Below are 22,421 nucleotides of genomic sequence, written 5' to 3' on the forward strand. Positions count from 1 at the left end.
AGCAACTTCAACGACTCGGCATTTAGGCGCACTCAACATCAATCCGGAATATCATAGCGCAATTCGGCTTTCACGATTCATTCAAAAGGTAACCAGTTAAGGCCATCGTAAACACATCATAAATCAAATGAGGAGGTACTCACGGGGCAACTCACCACTCCATCGTCGATGAGTTTAGGACTCATTACACACACCGAAGTAGTAAAAATGACTACTTCATTCCCCAGCAGTGTTTCCCTCCCTACTCTCACACTCATGTGTTTAGAAGGACAAAAAGATCTCTCCAATGCAAACAACATTCTATAGACTTTCACTTTAACTTTGCTATCCTTCTCCTTCGAAATAGGCTTCAATTACCAAGAGAATCAATTCAGGCTAATAATGGGAGTAACGTTGGCTAAGGTTATTGGTCGTGCTAAAAATATGAGACCTAGTAGGGATAATAGGGAGTGAAAACTCTTTTCTCGCAACTACGCACACTTCGAGCATGAACATCATACAGCCAATCGTAAATGAACTTAACCAATGAAATTTCGAGCTTCTAGAAAAATAAGATATAACCCCTTTTAATTGAATTTATAACTACAAACAAAAATCACATTCTTTTTGGGTTTTTTTTTTTGTTTTTTTTTTTGTTTTTTTTTGTTTTTTTTTTTAGTAATAATACTTGGGGGTATCTATGTACAAAGGAATTTAAAAGAAACTCGAAATTTTACAATTATGGATGGTAACCACACCAACAACCAACATCAAACTCAAATAACCAATTCACTCCTTAAGGTGTAGAGAGGGAAATTTTAGGACTGTGGAGCTTTAGTAATGCGGGTTGAAAGAAAATAGGCTCAGGCTCAAGAGGGAAAAAACCTAAAGTAAAGTAGTGCAAGGTGGCTTTTTAGTCCATGTGGTTTCAAGTAACATCTAAGCCTGAAAATCATTTTCAACAAGGTACATCTAGTCAAATTCTAAGAGGAGTAAAGCAAAGTCAAGATTAGCCTAGCCCCTAATGGGCATCCTAGCAGATAATGCACACAAATTTGATTAGGTTTACTCACCAGCTAACCTACTCATGCTCATGAGGCAATTAAATGCCACTTAACTGGTTCACAAATTAGGAGTGTCTACGGTTTGCCTCTGACATCCAGATAACAGTATCACATGCCAAAATACCAGTCAAAACATTTTGCAAAATTCATTTTAGGGGAAAGGACAGTGTTACTTGTATACAGGAGATTCCAACAGTTCTCATCAAGCCATAACACTTTTTTTTCTTTTTTTTTTTTGTATATGAGAAATAAAACCTAACTCTATATACTGAAAATAATAAAATTATACAGATGCATGAGTGAGAGAGTGAATGAGAAGTGATTATCCCCCCCAAGCCAGTCCAAGCACGATCCTCAGTGTTTGGCACAAGATCAAATAAATGATTACTGGCCTGAACCACCACCTCCAGAACCAGAAGGACCGCATCTTATGAGTGCAGAATGAGGGATTAATACCCTTGATGTCATCAATACTATACCCAATGGCCTTCTTATGAGTTTTCAGAACATCCAAAAGTTGGGAAAGTTGGGCATCATTGAGTGTAGTGCTGACGATAACAGGATGGAGCTCTTGCTCATCAAGAAAAACGTACTTAAGATGGGAAGGGAGAGGTTTTAGTTCGGGCTTCTTTACCTCAACCTTGCATATAGGCCGGACTAACCTTTGCACTCTCTTGCTCTTGCTGTGACTAAGCTCTTCATTACAAAGGGCTTGTTCAATAGCATCAATTTCAGTCTTCCAAATGCTAGCATCACCTGTAGAAGATTCAAGACAAAGAACGGCCTCCAAAGGATCTTTCATAAGAGTTAGGGGCAAGTTATCATGACAAATCACATCAATAGCATAGCATTTTTCCTCAAGCATGGGACCTTTCAAAGCATTGCTCAAGTTGAAAGTTACATTGTCATCCCCCACAGAAAGTGTAAGTCTACCATTTTTCACATCAATAACTGCTCCTGCCGTATGAAGGAAAGGTCTTCCTAAAATAATAGGAATTTGTCGATCTTCCTCCATATCAAGAACAACAAAATCAACAGGGATATAAAACTTACCTACCCTAATAGGGACGTCCTCTAAAATACCCAAAGGATATTTAACAGAACGGTCAGCCATTTGTAGAGTAATATTAGTAACTTTTAGATCACCCATTTTCAGTTTAGAACAGACAGAAAAGGGCATCACACTAACACTAGCTCCTAAATCACATAAAGCTTTATCAATAAACAGTTTTCCAATGTGACAAGGGATGGAGAAACTACCAGGATCTTTCAGTTTTGGAGGGGATTTATTTTGTAGCAAAGCACTACATTGTTCAGTAAAAGCAACCGTTTCCACCTCACTAAAAGCTCTTTTCCTAATCAATATGTCCTTCATGAATTTAGCATAAGCAGGCACTTGTGTGATTAATTCAGTAAAAGGAACTGTTACCTGCAAATTCTTAACCACCTCCAAGAACTTACCGAACTGCTTGTCAAGTTTGTTCTTCATTTGGCGGTTGGGGAAAGGAAGTGTGATGGGAGGCACTTGCAATGCCTCTTCTTTTGCTTTCTCTTTCTCGTGCACTGCCTCAAAAGGTGCTTCATTAATAACCACTTCAGGAATGCCCACATCTTTCGAATTTGACTCTTCATTGCGAGGCATGGGTGGCTCATCATAACTCAACCCGCTCCTTGTAGTGATTGCATTGGCGGTCTCCTTGCCATGTGGTTGAGTGGGTTGGCCGGGCAATGCTCCTGTTTGTCTAGAGGAGCTAGATGTAGCTAATTGAGCGACTTGAGTTTCAAGCATTTTATTGTGAGTACCGAGTTGCTCAAGCTGTTTGGCCATTTGGGCCATCATGTTTTTCAATTCCCCCAATTCGGATTGGGGTTGTTGGTTCTGAAATTGCTGCTGTTGATGGCCTTGAGGAGGCCTTTGGAAACCGGGTGGTCCTTGATTGGGCTGAAATTGCTGATGTTGCCCATATTGTTGTTGTGGTGCTTGTGGTGGAAATTGTTGCTGTTGAGGAATTAACACATTGTTGCTCCGATATGACAAGTTGGGATGATTCCGAATGCCAGGATAGTAGCTATTGTTGTTGAAAGGAGGACGAGCTTGAAAAGCATTGACTTGCTCTGGCACTCCCATAGCTCCATTGGGATTAACAGAACACTCCATTAGAGAATGACCATGCACACCGCAATAATCACAAGCAACTCCACCTTGGCTAGAGGTAGCCATAGCATTGACTGGCATAGATGTATTAGCACTCATGTGCATCCTATCAATTTTCGCATTCAAAGCTGAGATTTTTGATGATAGAAGGGAATAAGTTTCAACTTAATGCTTCCCCTTCCTTGGTGCTTGAGCTGCGCGCCTAGAAGAGCTATTCCATTGATTTTCAGCAAGAGTATCCAAGAGTGAAATAGCCTCAGAAGTTTGTTTGTTCATGAAAGAGCCGCCAGCCGCACCATCTACCATCCTCTTAGTCTCATTATAAAAAGATTGCATAAGAAATTCCTTCTCAATACCGTGATGAGGGCACATATATTGGTAATCTTTGAATCTCTCCCACGCATCATGAAAAGTCTCCCCCGCATCTTGTGAGAAACTATAGAGCTTAACTCTGTAGTCATGAGTCTTATAACCGGGATAATACTTCACAAGGAAAGCATCAGACAATTGTGCCCAAGTAGTAATGGTGTTGGGAAGAGAGTTATACCAACGTTGAGCTTTGCCTGCCAAAGAGAAACGAAAGAGATACAGGTAGAGCTCGTCGTCAGTCATCCCAGTAATCTTTTGTAAAGAACATGCTTGAAGGAATTTGCAGATGATCAACGGGTTCTTCATTGTCAAGACCATAGAACTGATTTCCCGTGATCATATTCATAACATGGGATTTGATGTCAAAGTTTCCAACATTAGTAGTCGGCATTCTAATCCCCGCGGTAACATTGCTAGCCTTGGGCTGTGTAGACTGCCTAAGAGTTCTCTCGGGAGCCTGAGCCGCCATGTCAAGAGATTGAGAGGCCTGTTTAGCTTGTTTACGAGCCTCCGCCCTCCTTTTCTTTACACTTGCGTGTCTTCTACGAGCAGTTGCCTCAACCTCAGGATCAAAAAGCAAAGGTTGCTTGTTGGTACTCCTGGTCATGCACAAAAACACTAGAACAAACGTAAATACGCTCGAGGAACAGTTGTTCCTCGAGTGGGTTAGCAAAAGCAAACGCTAAATTCAAAAAGTAAGATTGTTGCCCTTCCCCGGCAACGGCGCCAAATTTTGATATGTTGTTTTACTACCAAAAATAATTCCTATTTCACCTAACTAGTATAGTTGGGAAAGTAGGGTCGAACCACTGTGGAAGGACAAATAAAGTCACAATTTGAACCAAGTTCACTATTACTAACGATCAAAAGTTGGATTTTAGTTTATCTAAGTAGAACGCAAAAACAAGAGATGAATAGAATTCAATAATTAAAAACCTAGGGCTAAAAGGATTCACTATGCATCGATCATGATTCATGAACAACAATTGGGATAGGAATGAATATAGGCGAAGGAAGATGTTGCTCTCGCAAACAAATTCGACAATCAAACAATAAAACAAGCTATCGCGATTAAAGCTTAATTGTTAAAAGAAGGAAATCGTTCACTCAAACTCGCAACTCTCGCTTATAGATTTGAGCGAATAAAACTTGCAAATTGGCCAAACATGCAATCAATCTAAAACCCATCAATTGAATCGCCTAGACAAACCAAATTTAAATCCTAAAATCAAACAAGAATCATGACCTTTTGCATAGTTTCACCAAACCCTAGAAATAAAACTACTCACTAAGCATATTAAAACTAACAAGAGATTCAACAATTAAACTCATGGAGAAAATGAAATTCAAATTCAATGGAGAAACAAACATTCAAAGATAACAATGATAAACCAGAACAAGAGATTAGAATTGAAACTAATACCTTCAATATAATTAAAATTACAATGTCGAAGCGTTGATTAACAATCCCTCAAGGCAAGTAATATGATAAATCCCTTTCAATACCAAACCCTCAATACAGAGAAAAAGAAAAAGGAACAACGTCTCTCCTCGTCTATTACATTCCCTAATGATAAAATATAAACCGTGCGAAAAACGGTTATTAAAGCAGGACCGGACCAGGTTTCTGGAAGACCGGACCGGGTCCGTATGCTGGGAGTTTTCAGAGAGCAGAAATCGCAGGACCCGACCAGGTTTAGGCAAGACCGGACCGGGTCCGTAAGCTGAGCATTCATGCAAGTGATTATTGACAGACCCGACCGGATTTAGAGTATACCCGACCGGGTCCTGGGCTTGGAGGCTTACATTCCTATTTCTCAATTGAAATCGCTCGGTTATGAAAATACCCACCCGGGCCCATCATTATGTGCTTATTTTTCTTCATTAGAACACGACAAAAGTACAAACGAGACCCAATGGGACTAAAAGCATATCCGAATGGACCCGTGAGCTCACAAAAGTGCCGTAGTGCGGTCTCGAACTCTGCCAAATCTCGAAGCACGCATCCTAATGCTCAGAAGTGATCCGCTTCCAATATAAGAGTGGAGTAAAATGGCCTGAAATAATCAAAGACACACAAAAACTCCAACCAAGCGTAAAACCACATGGAAAATGCGAAATCACACATCAAAATGCCATAAAATGCAAGGGAAAGGAGCATAAAAATATAGTATAAAGTGCATACATCAAATGCTCAACAAAGAGTGCTTCTGATTAGCTAACAACATAATTTGTTCTAACATTTTTGTAGTAACCTAATTCATATTATCCCAACTCCCAAGCATGGCAAAAAAAAAACTCACAATACATTTCACAAACTAAAACTAAATAAGATTATGTGCCACAATATCCAACAAAGGTAATAATATTTTACATTTACCAGTTAAATAAAACAAAAATTGATGATCTTAAGAAAAATATAATTAAAATGAATAATGTGGTCCACTCTTACCCTTATCACAAGCTAATAACATAAGGGTAAAGGGAATATGAATTAAATAACGTAAACACTTATTCCTAATACGAGACAAAGGTAAAAAGAGAGGAATATAAAAAATCAAAAGTGTACATATAAAGAAGCCTCCTATAAATAAGACTACAACACCTAACCAAGGAACTAACGTGTGAACCGTTACATAAAAACCTGATATGAATGCAACCAACATCATGGCTAGAGAGAATCCAAGCAAAGGCAGCGCAAAGCGTAGCGACAAGAGCACAAGACTTAGATCATCCAAATGAGCCCAAAATAGTGAAATGACCGAGAGAATGGCACTACACATGGCGAGAATGTCAGTAACAACGAACACTTGAAAGGCAAGTCTACGAGCCAAGGTAGCCGTCCCTGAGTTGGGATTGTCATTTTTATAACCACCTGGGATGCTGAATCCACAAGCGAATGTGACGGTGGCTACGAGAGTGGCAACCAATAGGAGTGTTTTGATTCTTTCCTTGTATTTAGTCCTTTTCTTGTAGGAATTGTTATTGACTAGGGGGTGGGCTTGTTGGTCTCCGACTATGTAGAAAGCTGTGGATGTGCTGTTATTGTGGTTACTAGGGGTAGTGTTCACCATGGTCGGCTCCATTATAAGTACGTCATTAAAGTAGTGATATTGTGGGGCGTTTGGAACTCCCGCGTATCTTAAGGATATCCATGTCATTCGCTGCAAAAGTAGGTTTTGTTAGACAAAAAAAATAGGGGAAATTCTACGTGGTATCATCGAACTTTCATGAAACGCCATTAGTAGCACTTTTGTAAGATTTTTCTATATTATAGCATCCAGTTTATGCCTTAGCCTTTATCTAACTGTCGTAGTCTTATTAAGTGTTGGTTGTTGTCTTTATAATTTATCCTAAATCATTTTTTTGCTCTCAAATATTTAATTAACCATTTTGACGTTTGATTCACCATTTAATTAATCAAAGCTCTCCAATATTATAACAATTTTGTTTTCATTATTCAAATTGTTGTCTTTATAATTTACCCTAGTTAAGTACATATGTATTAGTGCTTGAAATACACCTTTTGAACTTTATAATCATAGTTAAGTACGTTAAGTGAACATTATGGCTTATGTAATAGTGCTTAAGGCACCTTTTGTCAAAAATGCCAACAATTTGAATGAAAATAAAATTGTTACAACATTTGAGAGCGTTGATGAATTAAACAGTGAATTAAACGTCAAGATGGTGAATTTAATATTTGAGAACATAAAAATGGTTTAGGATAAATTATAAAGATAACAACCCACACTTAATAAGGGTAGAAACATTAGAATGGTGAATTAAACAAAAATTGACAAGAATTTAACGAAAAATGCTACAGCAGCTAGATAAGGCATAAATTGAATGCTACCATATGGAAAAATCTTATAAAAGTGCTACCACTGGAGTTTCTGGAAAGTTCGATGCTAGTGGAATTTCAAAAAATAGTTACTCACTTAGCACTAACAACCTTTATTTTAACAAAAATTAAAGGGCAGTGAACTAACGATATTCGCAATGCAAATCATACATTGCCTCCGTCCCATTAAATTTGTATTATTTTTCATTTTGGTTCGTCTTACTAAATTTGCATCATTTTTATATTTGGACAATGATCCACACTTTCTTTTAATCTCATCCATATATTTTAACTCTTTTTTAATTCCATCTACAAAATTTATTTTCTCTTTTCATAATTACTACTTTCTTAAAAATAACTCATACATCCTTCCTGCATTTCAAAGAAGACATAATAGAATAGTATGTATTGGCCTTCATGATGAACTAAGTGACAATTATTATTATGATTACCTAAATTCAGCTCTAACAACCTTTATATATATTTGTGTTGGCAACGTACACGAAAAAGGTAAAGTTTTCATAGTCAACAATTGGAGAAGAGTAGTACAAGACTTAACTAGTGTTCTTTTTTCTTAGTCAATAGTCTATACTATGTTTAATTTTGTTCGTCAATTATTCTATACATGAAGAATCAATTAAGTAATACACCTTAATAAAAAAAGAAATATTATCTACATTTTTATTTGATTTTCTCATTTTATATTTTAAATAGTTTCATTTATTATTTTCCTAAAAAAATCTTTCTACTCATATTATATTTTTTTAATATATTTAGTCTTAATCATCTTAATTTTAATATTATTTACTGCTTATAGTTTTCATATAGTTCTCATTAGCTTTTAAAACTTTTTTTTAGTGTTTATGGTCCCTTTATTTTTCATCAAAGTGTATTATATATAATTTTTAATATTTATAGTGTCTATTTTTTCTCCATCAATTTAATTTATTTTTAATACAATAATTTCTCTATTGTCTAAAAAATTCAATTTTTTTTTTAAATTTTTATGAACATTCCTTATAAAAACATAAAGGGGTGTTTAGGTCATGACCTTTTAATTAGCTTTTTTGGTTGGCTTTTGATTTTTGGTTGTTTGGCTTGTTGGTTGGTCAAATAGTCAAAAGCAATGTTTGATAAATGACTTTTAAAAAGCTGAAAAGTGATTTTTAAGTCAAAATGAAAAGGTTATTCTAACTAGTTTTTCTGTTTGGCTTTTGGCTTGTTAGCCCATGAATAACTGACTTTTTCAGCTAGCTTAAAAACCAATAAAGCAACCAATATTTACAACTAATCAAAAAAGTTTAAAAAAAAAAAAAAACCAATAATAAAGAGCAAAAAGCCAATTGAAAAAAAAAAACCTACCTCTTTAAACGATGCATACTCCCCATAATTGTGAGCCAAGTCAAGAGCAGTTTCTCTTTTATTATTTTGAAGTCTCAACAAAACCCTATCATCCCATGTGAATGCATAAACAACACAAGGATGTTTTCCCATGGAAGCCAAATGCAAAGGAGTATTTCCATTTTTATCTTTCATGTTGATCATCGTCGCGCATTCGGGTTGTCGTAAAATAAACTTAACAATCTCTGTTCTTCCGCATGCTGCTGCAACGTGAAGAATACTTTGTCCGTTTTCGGTTAGAAGTAACCATGTCTTTTTAGGTAAGTTCGAGAAGAAAAAATACTTCACTATTTTTAGGTAGCCTCCACTACAAGCCCAATGAATTGGGTACCAACCATTAGCATCCATTTTAAGGGCTTCATTTTCATAGGTTTGGAGGATATATTTAACGCCTTCAAGAAAGCCTGTGTAAGCAGCATATGATATTGGATACCTTTTCTGTTCATCTTCTAGGTACATTATTAAATCCGAAGAAAGGTCGAGTATCTTTTTCATGATATCTGTTTATTTTAACAAAAAAAATATATGTCACTCAATTTGGTATATAATTAAATATCTTGATTTAGATTGTGTTTGCAATTGGAATGGTTGAGGGGTATGATCGAAATCGGAAAATCGGATCGAATCGTGTAATCTTTCAATTATGTGCACTAATATGCTTTGAATAACTAATTATCAAATAGTATATTTTTTTTTGTTAAGTTTTAAGTGTCAATACAAACTTATTTGACTTCATCAATTAAGTTTTAAAAAATAATCATTTTTACTTGCAAATCAAGGAAAATTTGAATTTTACAGTCGTGTTAATATAAGTATTTCATATATATATATATATATATATATATATATATATATATATATATATATATATATATATATATATATATATATATATATATATATATATATATATATATATAAAAGTGAAATTTGGATTATATGAAAATTTTTTACCATTGAAAACTATCCTTATAGGTTTAGATCTTAGATCATAGGATCAAAGAATCGTGTTATGATCCTACCATCTAGATTCATGAGTTAAGTAGGATCTCACGATTCTACCAACATTAAGATCCTACTTGCGATTCGAATCAGTCACCCATTTTTAGATCGTTGGATCGTAGAATCATAGATTAGGATCGAGATTTTAATAACTATGAATGTGCACATTTTATAGGTCATTGGAGTCTTCCTCTCATTGTCATATGATTTTGGAATGTTATCTATTTGACTTATGAAATATGTGCACCTTGTGTTTCTCCGATTGTTTGTTAGCATTCATAATAAGCAAACTTAACTTATCAAATAGAGTTCTTTCGAAGAATTTGCAAGCAAATTGCAATACCAATGTTCAATCATTACACACAAATGTTCTCGCATGCCATATTATTCTTATATTTGTTTGCTAAACAATCCATATCTATCTCAACCCATAATTTTTAAACATATCTCTAATTTCTCATTACCTTGAGACACAAAGCAACCTACACAACCCTGATTAATTCATTTTGGGTGTTTGGCAATAAGTTGTAAGATGTTGGCATTTTAGTTGACTTGTTTGACCAGTTGAAAATATTGGCTTTTAAACTAGCTAAAAAAACAAGCTGTTTATAAAGATGTTTGGTAAATTTCTGTTAGAGTATATAATATATCTTAGGGCTTTAACCATCAGCTTAAGCTTTTGGTTAAATTCGCAATGTAGGGTTTTATTTTGATTGTTGTAGTTTAAACCAGAGTCTAATATACTCACTCCATATCTCTGCGTTTTTCCGACACTAAACCTCAAGGCTTAAAACTTTTTACTTCAATCTCCAGAATCTCTTCATTTCTTTGTATTTCTTCTTCTCTTGATAACCAATCATGCAAACTTATTGTGGTGCAGGAACATCAACAACTATGGGTTCAATCCCAAACCCCAAAATTCCCCTTTTTCCTCAATTCAATCAAAAAGGGTTTAATCATTTGAGTTTTTTCGATTATTCCATCCATTTCTCCAAGCCTTCTCGTTTTTCTTTTGTTTCTAATAGTTTAGTTACTGGTAGACCACCCTCTTCTGTCTCTGTTCCTGCTCCTGGTACTGGAGATGATTCAAGCGGCTTCAAAGATAATGGTCTGAGTGATACCGATCCCGAAGTGTATAATATCATTGGCAAGGAAAAGGAAAGGCAGTTTAAAAGTTTGGAACTTATTGCCTCGGAAAATTTTACTTCTAGAGCTGTTATGGAGGCTGTTGGTTCATGTCTCACTAACAAATATTCTGAGGGGTTGCCGGGTAAACGGTATTACGGTGGAAACGAACATATTGACGAGCTCGAGATCCTCTGTCAGCAGAGGGCTTTGGAAGCATTTCACCTGGATGGGGAAAAGTGGGGTGTTAATGTTCAACCATTGTCTGGTTCGCCTGCAAATTTTGAGGTTTACACTGCACTTTTAAAGCCACATGACCATATCATGGGTTTAGATTTACCTCATGGAGGACATTTGTCTCACGGTTTCATGACTCCTAAAAGACGAGTTTCAGGAACATCGATCTATTTTGAATCGATGCCTTATCGGCTTGACGAATCTACAGGTTTGGTTGATTACGACATGCTTGAGAAAACTGCTATCCTGTTTCGACCGAAACTCATTATTGCTGGTGCCAGTGCGTATCCTCGAGATTTTGATTATCCTCGTATGAGGAAGATTGCGGATGCAGTTGGTGCTTTCCTTATGATGGATATGGCACATATAAGTGGGCTTGTTGCTGCCTCTGTCGTTGGTTACCTATTTGATTACTGTGATGTAGTCACAACTACAACTCACAAGTCTCTACGAGGACCTAGAGGAGGAATGATCTTCTACAAAAAGGATACAATTTTGGGAGTTGATCTAGAATCTTCCATCAATAATGCCGTCTTTCCTGGCTTACAGGGTGGCCCACATAACCACACCATAGGAGGACTAGCAGTTTGCCTTAAGCATGCACAATCTCAAGAGTTTAAGGCGTACCAAAACGCTGTAATCTCAAACTGTAGAGCTCTTGCGAGCCGACTGGTTGAATTGGGATACAAACTAGTATCTGGTGGGAGCGATAACCACCTTGTTCTTGTTGATCTTAGGCCATTGGGAGTTGATGGTGCTCGAGTTGAGAAAATTCTTGATATCGCTTCCATTACACTGAATAAGAATTCGGTTCCTGGTGACAAGAGTGCCTTAGTCCCTGGCGGCATACGTATTGGTTCACCCGCCATGACAACGAGAGGGTTTAAAGAAACAGAGTTTGTTGCCACCGCAGACTTTATTCATGAAGGAATCCAAATAACTCTTGAAGCAACCAAGTTACGTCCCAAAACAAAACCCCAACATATATTATATACTCTAACAATGTCAAGGAACCAATTTAACTAAAAACTTAAGCTGATGGTTAAAGCCCCAAGATATATTATATACTCTAACACGCCCCCTCACACGAGACCCCATTGGGCTAGGAGGGGTGGTTGAGATTCGAACCCGTGACCTCTCACGTTGGCTTCTGATACATGTCAAGGAACCAATTTAACCAAAAGCTTAAGCTGATGGTTAAAGCCCCAAGATATATTATATACTCTAACAATTTCGGTATTGACTGTTGGCTGTTTATTAGAGAAAAAGTAGATCAGTTAATCAAAATCCAAAAAAAACTAACTGGAGTTTTTTTTATTTTGGTTATAAAGTTAATACTTTTTGCTAGCTCAAAAGCAATTGCCAAACACCTTTTTGACTGTTTGATTAATCAACAAATTAAAACTTAAAATCCAACCAAAAACTTAAACAAAAAGCCATGAATTAAACCCCATTAAATCGAACCAATTATTGGCTCTCTTTTTAATAGAAAATTGGGTCAGTTGGAAAAAAGGAACTAAGTGGGTTCATTCGTGAAGAGCTTTCTGCTTTCATTATCTGTAAGGTCATGTGTTGAGCTAAGACGATCATAGAGCATCAACAAATTGACACTATTTTAATATTTAAGGAATAAGGACAGTATAGAAAATAATAAATGCAAGAATAATTTATAAATTAGGGTTTTTAAGTTTTAGATTTTTGAGAGTTATAATCTTAATGTTTATTTTTGTTTATTTTTAGCGAATTATAGTCTCCAAAATATTAAAGTCTACAGCGTTCAGGCCAAATTAAAGAATTACAACTACTTAACTTAAAATTTCGACCACGAAAATAGTCAGAATTTTGTGATTTGATCTCAATGTTGTAGATTTTGATAATTTGATGGTTATAATTCGCAAAAAATAAACATTAAACATATAATTCTAAAAGATTAAAATTTAAAAGTTGTAATTCCGGAATGAAATTGATATGGTGATGCATCCGTACGTCTAAATTAGTATGAGTGATATCATTTATGTCATTGTTTGTTGAATAGAAAGTAAATGTAACGAACGTGATGGTAAATAGTGGCAATATAATTGGATGGAGAAAGGTGGGGCTAAAGTTGCATAAGTGAAATGTATGCACATGATGGAGACAAAATGTAGGCATAGGTGAAAGGTGGGGCTAAAATTGTTGGAAGATAATTTGTTGAGAAAAATGTAGGCAAGATCTTAAGCGATGACATTGAATTTTAAGAATACTATTTAACGAGCACATTTAACGAGGTTTATTCAATGTGTGCTGCATACTCCATAGCCGAGATGTATTTTTATTGATGTAATATGAAGCTTTCTTGAAGTTTTAATGAAGATTTTACAATAGGGTTCAAAAAACTGGAGAAGAGAGGGTGAGAGACTAGGAATTACACTTACAAGTTGTTTGGTTAATTAATGGTACTAATTAGTGGTTATGGAGATGATTAGTAGTTTAAATTTTCATGATAATATGATATGTATCGTATCATATCATTCCCATAATAATGAAAATTTGATCATAAAAAAGTTATTTTGTACTCAATTTTTCATTACCACTTAATACCACATGTTCCCATGGTAATGAATTGCAATGAATTTTGTCAAGAGATATTCTTCCTAAAATTACACTAACTTTCCATTATTATTCCAATACTTTAGTATCGATTACGAAACGGTTCGATAAAATAAAGACTAATATTCAGATAATGATTAACCAGCCTATACTACGTAGGTATTAGAGGGTATCTATAGATTTTACCATCTAATACTCACATCAAGCAAAAACCACAAAACAGAGCAAACTAAAAACGTGCATCGGACTACAAAGCCAAGGTGGCTTTTTGATGGCCACCCAAAGTAGCCGATCATGCTTAAAATTTTGCCAAAATTCAGTTGAGACTAAACATGAAGCCAATTTGACATTTGGTTCACCCTAAGGAATTAACTGAAATCTACTTTTTCTTTTTTGAAACCAAAACCAAAGCTTTAGGTTAGATTTGTGGGTTGTTTTGTGGGTGAAACCTTGAGTTTTTGGTGGAAAATCAATATGGATGATGGTGTAAAGTTTCATATTCCATTGTTTGATGGAAAAATGAATTTGTCGGTGTGGAGGAGTACCGTAGAGGACTTGCTGGTGCAACAAGGGATTGATGATGCTCTTGAGAAGAGCAAGCCCACAACAATGGATGAAGGAAAGTGGGTGGCCATGAAGAAGAAGGCGGTGAGCACCATTAGGCTTGCCATTGCACCCGAAATCAAGTATAACTACTTGATGGAGATCGACCCCGGTATGTTGTTGGAGAAACTTCAAAAGGTGTATGCTTCAAAGTCTTTTACCAACAAGTTATGTTTGAGATGAGAGTTGTATCAACTCATGAAGGAGGATGATACAAGTATGCAAGATCACATTAACACATTCAATCAATTGGTGTGCCAATTGTTGGATGCCGATGAGAAGCTTTCCGATGAGGAGAAGGCCTACTACTCTTGGCTTCACTTCCTAAGAGCTATAAGAATATAGTTCAAACTTTGATCCTTGGAAGGGAATCTATCACACTTGATCAAGCCTTGGCGGCATTGAGGGAGAACGATAGGTTCATGGAGAGACGTGATAGGGAAGACAAGAAGGGGAATAATGAGGCTCTTTATGGTGTGGGCTCAAGAGGGAGATTAAAAGAGAAAGGTTATCAAGCAAGGGGGAAGTCTCAAGGGAGCAATGACTATAGTAACAAGGAGTGTTACTATTGTGAGAAGAAGGGGCACATTCAAATAATATGCAAGGAAATGAAAGAAGACCTCAAGAGAATGAAGGACTTGAAGGTTGGAAGAAGAGAAGGTGAGAGTAGCGAGAGTGTCGCTCTAGGCTTTGTGGAGGATGAAGACTACGATGGTGCGCTTCTTGTTGATGGGGGAGTGACCCGTAGTAAGGAATGGGTGATTGACTCTGGTTGCTCATTTCATATTTGTTGTGAGAGAGAAAGATTTGCTAAGGTTAGCTATTGTGATGGTGGCCTTGTCACCTTGCCTAATGATGAGAGGGTGAAGGTGGAAGGTATTGGTGAGGTTGATATTGTGACACATGATGGTGTCAAGAGAAAGCTAGGTGATGTGAGGTATGTTCCTAAGCTTGAGGGGAACATCATACCACTTAGTAGGTTGGAGTCTAAGGGATGCACTTTCAAGGCTAGTGATGGGTTGTTGAAGGTCATTAAGGGGAGCATGGTGCTCATGAGAGGAAGAAGGAGTTAGAGCAACTTGTATGTGCTACAAGTTGAAGGTGGTTGCCTAGGGCACATTGATGATGGTTGCAAGTCACCCAAGAAGGTTACATTTAAAGATACACTAGTGGAAAAAAAACTTATCTACTGCGTGTGATTTGCTGCGATTTTCTTTATATGCAGCAATAAATAGCAAAAAAAAAGGAAAAAAAATACTTCAAACGCTGCAGTTTTCTGTAGCCCGCGACATATAATCACACAAATGTTGCGGGTTTTTTTAGCCCGAAGCATATAAGCTAACAAATGTTGCGGTTTTTTGCAGCCCGCAACAAATAACCTATAGATTTTACTTCTGGAAAATTTAAAACCCGCATTTCAACGTCCATTTTGCTCAAAACCCTCTTATGCTGTTCTATTCTCCTTAAACCCAAGACATTTGTTGTTCTTCAAGTTCTTCAATTTCTTCAAGTTCTTTAATTTCTTCAAGTTCTTCAAAAATTTCTTCAAAAACCCACGACATTTGTTGTTCAATCTGTTCTTCGTCCTTTTCTTCCTGGTTCTTGTCTTCAATCTGTTCAACTTCTTCTGTGTTCTTCGTGTTCTTCGTCATTTTGCTTAAACTCTACTGTTACGACATTTGCTTCTTCCTGCTTTTTCTTCCTCATAAACCCACGACATAAGCTTTCTTCATTTGCTCTCTTCTTCATTTGCTCATAAACTCACGACATAATTAAACACGACATTTGAAGGCCACGAATTTGCTTCCTCATATACTCTGTTCTTCATAAACCCACGAATTTCTTATTTAAGCTTTCAAAACCCATGAATTTTTCTTCATTTACCCACGAATCTTCTCTCTTCAAGGTAATTTTCACGAATTAACGGTGTTTTTTTATGTTTATTTTTACTTATGTTTGGAAAAAATGGTTATGTGTAGTAATTTTGTTTTTTCTTATTTCATTGTAGGCGACATTGTGATTGTTCTTCATCTACATACACAAGGTAATTTCTAGTGACGCTAATTTTTATTGTTTTCCACATGTTTATTTTAAGTATGAAAGATGAAGTATACAATGTTAATTATTTTAAGTGATTTTATTTTAGAACACAATGTAGTGCGTATAATTTTAGGGTTAAATTTGTTTGGTATAAATAAGTATATATGTGTGTTAATTTTGTTTTAAATTAATTAATAACACTAATTAGGATGACAAAAGATCGTTCTTGGATGTATGGAAGCATTGAATCGTCAGAATTTATTAATGACGTATTAGAATTTTATAGTATTGCGGTTGAACATCAAGTTAGGATGGGGGGAGGTGGTTTTTATTGCCAACGTGTCACTTGTGGCAATGTATCAAAGGTAGATATTGTTCATATCCTTAGGGAGCACATACTTCGACTTGGGTTTAGGCCTCAATATCATGTTTGGGTTTACCATGGTGAGGAGGGAGTTTACAAAGAGAAAAGTCTTGTTGAGGACGTCAATAATGTGGCCGATGTCAATGAGGATGTAGTAGATCATGTTGATGGGTATGAGACAGATGAAGAGAATGTTGATGAGGATGTGGATCGTGTTGATGAGATGATGGAGGGAGTCGAGGATGAGTTAGGAAACCATCCTCGTGTTTTTGACTTGTTGACAGAGGCTTCTCAAAAGCCTTTGTACCCTGGATGTACAAAGTTCACCAAACTAACAGCAGTGTTGACAATTTTCAACATTAAGTCAAAGTTCAATTGGAGTGACGCTAGTTTTACAATGTTATTAGAAGCGTTAGGTGAGATGCTTCCTGAGGGAAATGAACTTCCAACGTCGACATATTATGCCAAAAAGCTCATGTGTCCTTTCGGCTTAGAGTACCAGAAGATTCATGCGTGTCCGAGCGATTTTGTATTGTATCGGAATGAAAACGAAAACTTAGAAGAGTGTCCTAAGTGTGGCTTATCGTGCTACAAGTGTAAAGGGGCTCGGTATGCTAAAGGGCCCCCGGCTAAGGTATTGTGGTATATTCCAATAATACCTAGATTCAAACACTTATTTTCTATGAAGAAAGATGCGCTAAATTTGAGGTGGTATGTAGATAAGGTGAAGAAAGGTCACTTGCTCATACATTCATCTGATTCTCCAGAGTGGAAGATTATTGATAGGTTGCATAAGACTTTTAGGGATGAGGTTCGTAATTTAAGGTTCGAAATGTGTGTGGATGGAATGAACCCATTCGGCAATCTTAGTTCTCAACATAGTACTTGGCCGGTACTGTTAGTGATCTATAATTTGCCACCTTGGTTGCGTATGAAGCGTAAGTACATAATGCTTTCGCTTCTTATCTCGGGTCCTAAACAACCTGGCAATGACATAGATGTATATCTTGCACCTCTCGTTAAGGATTTGAGAAAGATGTGGGATGAAGGCGTTTCCGTGTTTGATGCATATGCTAATGAGGAGTTCACCTTGCGTGCAATGCTTTTATGCACCGTTAATGATTTTTCGGCATATGACAACTTATCGGGGTATAAGAACAAAGGGAAGAAAGCATGCCCAATATGTATCAATGACATGGAATCCACGTGGATTCTTATGTGCAAACACGTATTCATGCACTATCGAAAGTTCCTCCCACGAGATCACCAATATCATAAGAAGAAGAAGATGTTCCACGGGGAGGTTGAGGACCGTGTAGCTCGTCGACCGTTGACCAGTTATGAGGTTTATGAACAACTTAAGGGAGTTTAGACTGTATTTGGTAAAATAGGGCAAGTGCAAGGGGGTGAAAACCGATTATGGAATAAAGAATCAATCTTTTAGAAGCTTCTATATTGGAGAGATTTACAGGTTAGGAATTGTCTTGACGTTATGCATATAGAGAAAAATGTATTTGATGCCATACTCGGTACTCTCATGAACATTCCAGGTAAGACAAAGGATGTTAAGGCCGTGCGAGATTGGTTTGAATGTAAGGGTCTTCATCCGGAGTTGTGGCAGTTGCACTATATGTTGCGATTTTAGGGAGGCTTGCAGCATATGGTTCACTTTTTGTTGTGGTTTAAAACCGCAGCATTTAAAATAGGCCATCTGCTGCTATCACTAATGCTTGGGGCCAAAACCGCAACAAATGAGGTTTTTTTTGCTAGTGATAGATGAGAGATTTGGGCTTGAGAGGGAGATTGTTGAGTCAAGCCACAAGACAGAAGCTGACCAGTGACCTCAGAATAGGCGCTCGATCGATCGAGCCAAACCTGCTCGGGTCGAGCACTGTGCAGCAGCCCACAGTACGCGATTCTATTTTGGCTCGATTTTATTTGGGCTTTTAAACGTTTTTTCCTAGGTTATCCTAATATGTCTTAGCACTATATAAGGGGTCTTAGGAGTGTGTTAGGGTTAAGGTGAGGGACTAATACAAGTGAGGCAAGTAGGGTTTACACCATTAGAGTTTCTTCATCTTTGTATTAGGTTGTTTGTGAGTAGAGGTGTTCATTCGGGTGATCCGGTCGGTTTCTGACGGATGTCATTCAGTTCAGTTGTAATTCGGATCGTCTATTTTTCGGATGCATGTTACGGCAGGTCACACTCGGGTCAGGTCGATTAGTCACGGTTCGGTTGAAGATCAGTTATTTGAGCTATCGGGTTAGCATCAGTTCGGTGTCGGTTGAAGTTTGTGTCGAGTAGTCAATCGGCCTCGGACTGTCATCGGTTAATAATTGGTTCGGTTTTACAGGGTACAGACCAGGTTCGGGTATTATTTTCCAGTAGAATTCGGCTACGAATTACTAATTACTAAGATTAATTCAATTTCAGATTAAGTTGTTAGACATTTTTTAATTGATGATAAAATTCCCCTTAGTTAAAGTAAAATAGTTAAAAATAATCACAATGCAAATTAGTTAGTGATTATTACTTTGTTACTTTTACTTGTTTGACTGTAAATTAAAATTAAAGTTTTTATCATTTTTCATCTAATTTGATTAAAAATAAGTAAATAAACATTGACCATTGATTATTAACTCTAAACATATGAAACCATGTATATATAAAATTTAATTTATAAAAATTTCTATTAGTTTATTAGATTAACTAATAAGATGATTGAATATGAGTCGATCATACTTCTATGTTAAAAATTGGTTCAGGTTTACATCATTTCAATTAAAAATATGTTCGGGTTAAGTCGATTTTAGCCAGATCAAGTTCGATTTTGAGCATGATTCGGGTCGAGTATGACTCGGGTAGGTCACTATTAGATTCGGGTAATCTCGATTAACGGTTATATGTCGGTTATAAAAATCAGTTGCAGTTCAGGTTCAATTTTACGATTTTTGGTCGTAAATCAGTTCGGGGCTACTTCGGTTCGGATAATGTCGATTCGATAAACCTAAAAAAAAGAAACATATTTTCAGGTCGGTTAACTTTTGATTGCGGTTCGGATTTTCGGGTCGGATCACATTTAAACAACTCTATTTGTGAGAGACCACCATTATAGGTGAGGTCTTTGGTTTGTGAGTGTGTTCTCAAAGCTTGTGTGAAGCTTCTCATTGATGTATGTTGTTATATTAATGATAGTAAGTATTGTTTAAAGAGGAAGTATCCTTAAATACCTCATATATTGTGTGTTATGCTTCTTCCATTGTTATGCTTTGTTTTTATGGTTTACTTTGCATTAGTTTGTTTATTGTTTTTTTGCCAAAGTAATAGCCCATATATATTTTTACATTATTTTACATTTCTTTTGAAGTTGGGTTACATTTTAAGGTTGGGTAAATATCGAATGATTAAGTCTATTTTAAACGGCTCTAATAGCCCGATAAATGAGTGTACAAAGGAATACATACCTATATTTTCGGCAACAATTGCAGCATGGATAACAGAGTACCCATTCATTAAATGAGTCTCAGCCTCATCAGTGTCAGCCTCAGTGTCAGTTGTACCACGATCAAGCATATCATTCACAAGATCCCAAAATTCAGCTTTAATAGCCAAATAAAGAGGAGAAATCTTGTGTGTGTTGGTGCTATAAAATGTTTTCGGGCATTTTTTAAACAAAAAGCTAGCCATATCCTGTTGCTGATTCTCTAATGCAATATGCAGAGCCGTATTCCCCTCCTCATTTTTAGCCTCCAACATCGAGCCAATCTCTTCAGAAACCCTAACCAAATTTTTAACAACCTCAAACTGGCAAGCCCTTGCTGCAACATGAATTGGAAGATCACCATTCAAGTTCGGTAACGTTAGAAGCATTCGATTATCATTGGCGAACTCATTAATGAACTCTGATCGTCCAATACTCGCTGCTAAATGAAAAATTGAGTTTTTATTAGTATCCGAACGAAGATCGGACAAGTTGATATCTTGTGACATGAACCCTTGAATATCATTTTGGAGGAGCATGGAAATATGGAGGGCATGGATGGTGATATTAGTTGGTGATTCTGGTATGTTGGTGTTAGATGATGATTGGATTTCGATACAGTAGCTGCCAGTACTGATTGGTTCATCTGTAGGTTGGGCATCTGTTTGAAGATGATGTTCTTGTTCCATGGATATGATGAGGTATTTTTGAGTAGGTTGTGAAGTCAATGATGAATGGTGGAGTCTTTTCTAAGTGGGGTTGATTTAGTTAATGGTTCAAAACAAAAATATGAGGTGGAAAGAAGGAGGTTTTTGATATTTTATAAGCATGCTTAAGTTTCCGTTTCATTCAATATATATCAAATGTTACTTTAAATTGTCTTTATTTATTTCATTTTCATATTTAACAATTGTTCAATCACTTTTTTGAATATCACACTATAATAAAATTACTTTTCGCGATATATACAGAATTTAGTGGCACTTAAGAAATGTTACTGATTTATATTATAATGTAATAATTATTGGTTTTTATTTTAAATTTCACTATAAAGTGACACTTTATTTGGACCGCAGTGACATATCTAATTGTTTCTATAGTTTATAGTGACATATATGAAAACTGTCACTAGATCTTATGTCACGAAAACGCTTTAGTATGATTTTTAATTTTGCTACTAAAGAATCTAATAAATGTCATTAAATCCACTATATATAGCATTAAAAATATAAAGTAGTAACATTTAAATTAAATATCAATAAATATATTCCACTAAAGGTAAATTATGTTGTATTGCCATTTATACTACTATATTATAATATTTTTCAATTTTTATTGAATTGACACTATTTAATATATTTTTTTATTTGTCAACAAATATTTATTTTTTTTTCCTTGAAAATAACATATTTGCACTTTGCTATTAATTTAGCGGACAAAGTAGTCTGGTTAGTTATTATGCTAAAAGAATAACATAATGATCTGCAACAAGAATGAGTTCTATGAGTCCTATATATCCATCCATGTTGTTGATGATTGCTTATGATATAATTGGAAATGGATTTAAATAAAGCTAAAAATTAGTTATATTTTGCTTGTTGAATGATTAGCACATACCACTTTTGTTATTGTGGATGTTTGAGTATTGTTGATTGATGTATGTTAGTTAATTGACTTTTTAAGTTTACTTATCTTTTTTTTTAATAAGAAAAAATTATATTAATCCTGTACAAAACACTACATATATATAGTATCTTTAACAGGAGAACAATCTTCCTTTTTGCTTCAGCATGAAAGAGGGGCACCCCTTCTAAGAACGGTTTTCAACTTTTACTCTTCATGTGCACAAGAAAACAGAACCTTAAAAGAGCAAACAAAATAATTAGCTATACAGTATACTCTATTTACTCATAGTCTAAAAGATTTCTAATCCATGGGCATTGTAAATTAATGCTTTTGATTGGGATACGCAAAAACTACTGCAAGTTTCACCTGCCTAGTAACCCTACTTACCATAGGGACTTTAAAATTCCAAACCGAATCATTCCGAGCACTCCAGATTTCATACGTAAGACTCCATAGAGCAATAGTGGACTTCCTCTTCGCTGTAGCACACTTCCACTTCTGAGATGTAAAATCAGCAAGGGAATCACTAACAATCCTGATA

General features: G+C 36.0%; 2 protein-coding genes and 1 non-coding gene across 3 annotated transcripts; 2 read left to right on the forward strand and 1 right to left on the reverse strand.

Moving 5' to 3' along the window:
• Window positions 1-3,550: 3,550 nt before the first annotated feature.
• LOC130809561 (small nucleolar RNA R71) lies at window positions 3,551-3,658 on the forward strand. Its single transcript, XR_009040863.1, has one exon. It is a non-coding gene; the product is annotated as a small nucleolar RNA R71 (small nucleolar RNA).
• A 1,412-nt stretch (window positions 3,659-5,070) lies between these two features.
• LOC130807398 (protein ACCELERATED CELL DEATH 6-like) lies at window positions 5,071-21,172 on the reverse strand. Its single transcript, XM_057672591.1, has 3 exons — window positions 20,238-21,172; window positions 8,774-9,312; window positions 5,071-6,731 (listed from the first exon to the last, which is right to left on the reverse strand). The coding sequence occupies exons 1-3, from the start codon at window positions 20,941-20,943 to the stop codon at window positions 5,991-5,993; spliced, it is 1,986 nt and encodes a 661-aa protein (XP_057528574.1). The 5' UTR covers window positions 20,944-21,172; the 3' UTR covers window positions 5,071-5,990.
• LOC130807399 (serine hydroxymethyltransferase 3, chloroplastic-like) lies at window positions 10,562-12,217 on the forward strand. Its single transcript, XM_057672592.1, has one exon. It carries the CDS (start codon window positions 10,673-10,675, stop codon window positions 12,200-12,202), a length of 1,530 nt encoding a protein of 509 aa, XP_057528575.1. The 5' UTR covers window positions 10,562-10,672; the 3' UTR covers window positions 12,203-12,217.
• Window positions 21,173-22,421: the final 1,249 nt, after the last annotated feature.

This window comes from Amaranthus tricolor, chromosome 3 (assembly GCF_026212465.1).
Source record: "Amaranthus tricolor cultivar Red isolate AtriRed21 chromosome 3, ASM2621246v1, whole genome shotgun sequence".
Classification (NCBI taxonomy): Eukaryota; Viridiplantae; Streptophyta; class Magnoliopsida; order Caryophyllales; family Amaranthaceae; genus Amaranthus; species Amaranthus tricolor.

Bases quoted from the DNA above. Each gene is read 5' to 3' on its own strand.
- LOC130807398 (XM_057672591.1), bottom strand. From the start codon at position 20,943: ATGGAACAAGAACATCATCTTCAAACAGATGCCCAACCTACAGATGAA. The intron at 9,313-20,237 runs GTATGTATTCCT...TAAAATAAACAG, and splicing joins AATTGTTGCCGAAAATATAG to ATATCATGAAAAAGATACTC. The intron at 6,732-8,773 runs GTAGGTTTTTTT...CTACTTTTGCAG, and splicing joins AGTATGCATCGTTTAAAGAG to CGAATGACATGGATATCCTT.
- LOC130807399 (XM_057672592.1), top strand. From the start codon at position 10,673: ATGCAAACTTATTGTGGTGCAGGAACATCAACAACTATGGGTTCAATC.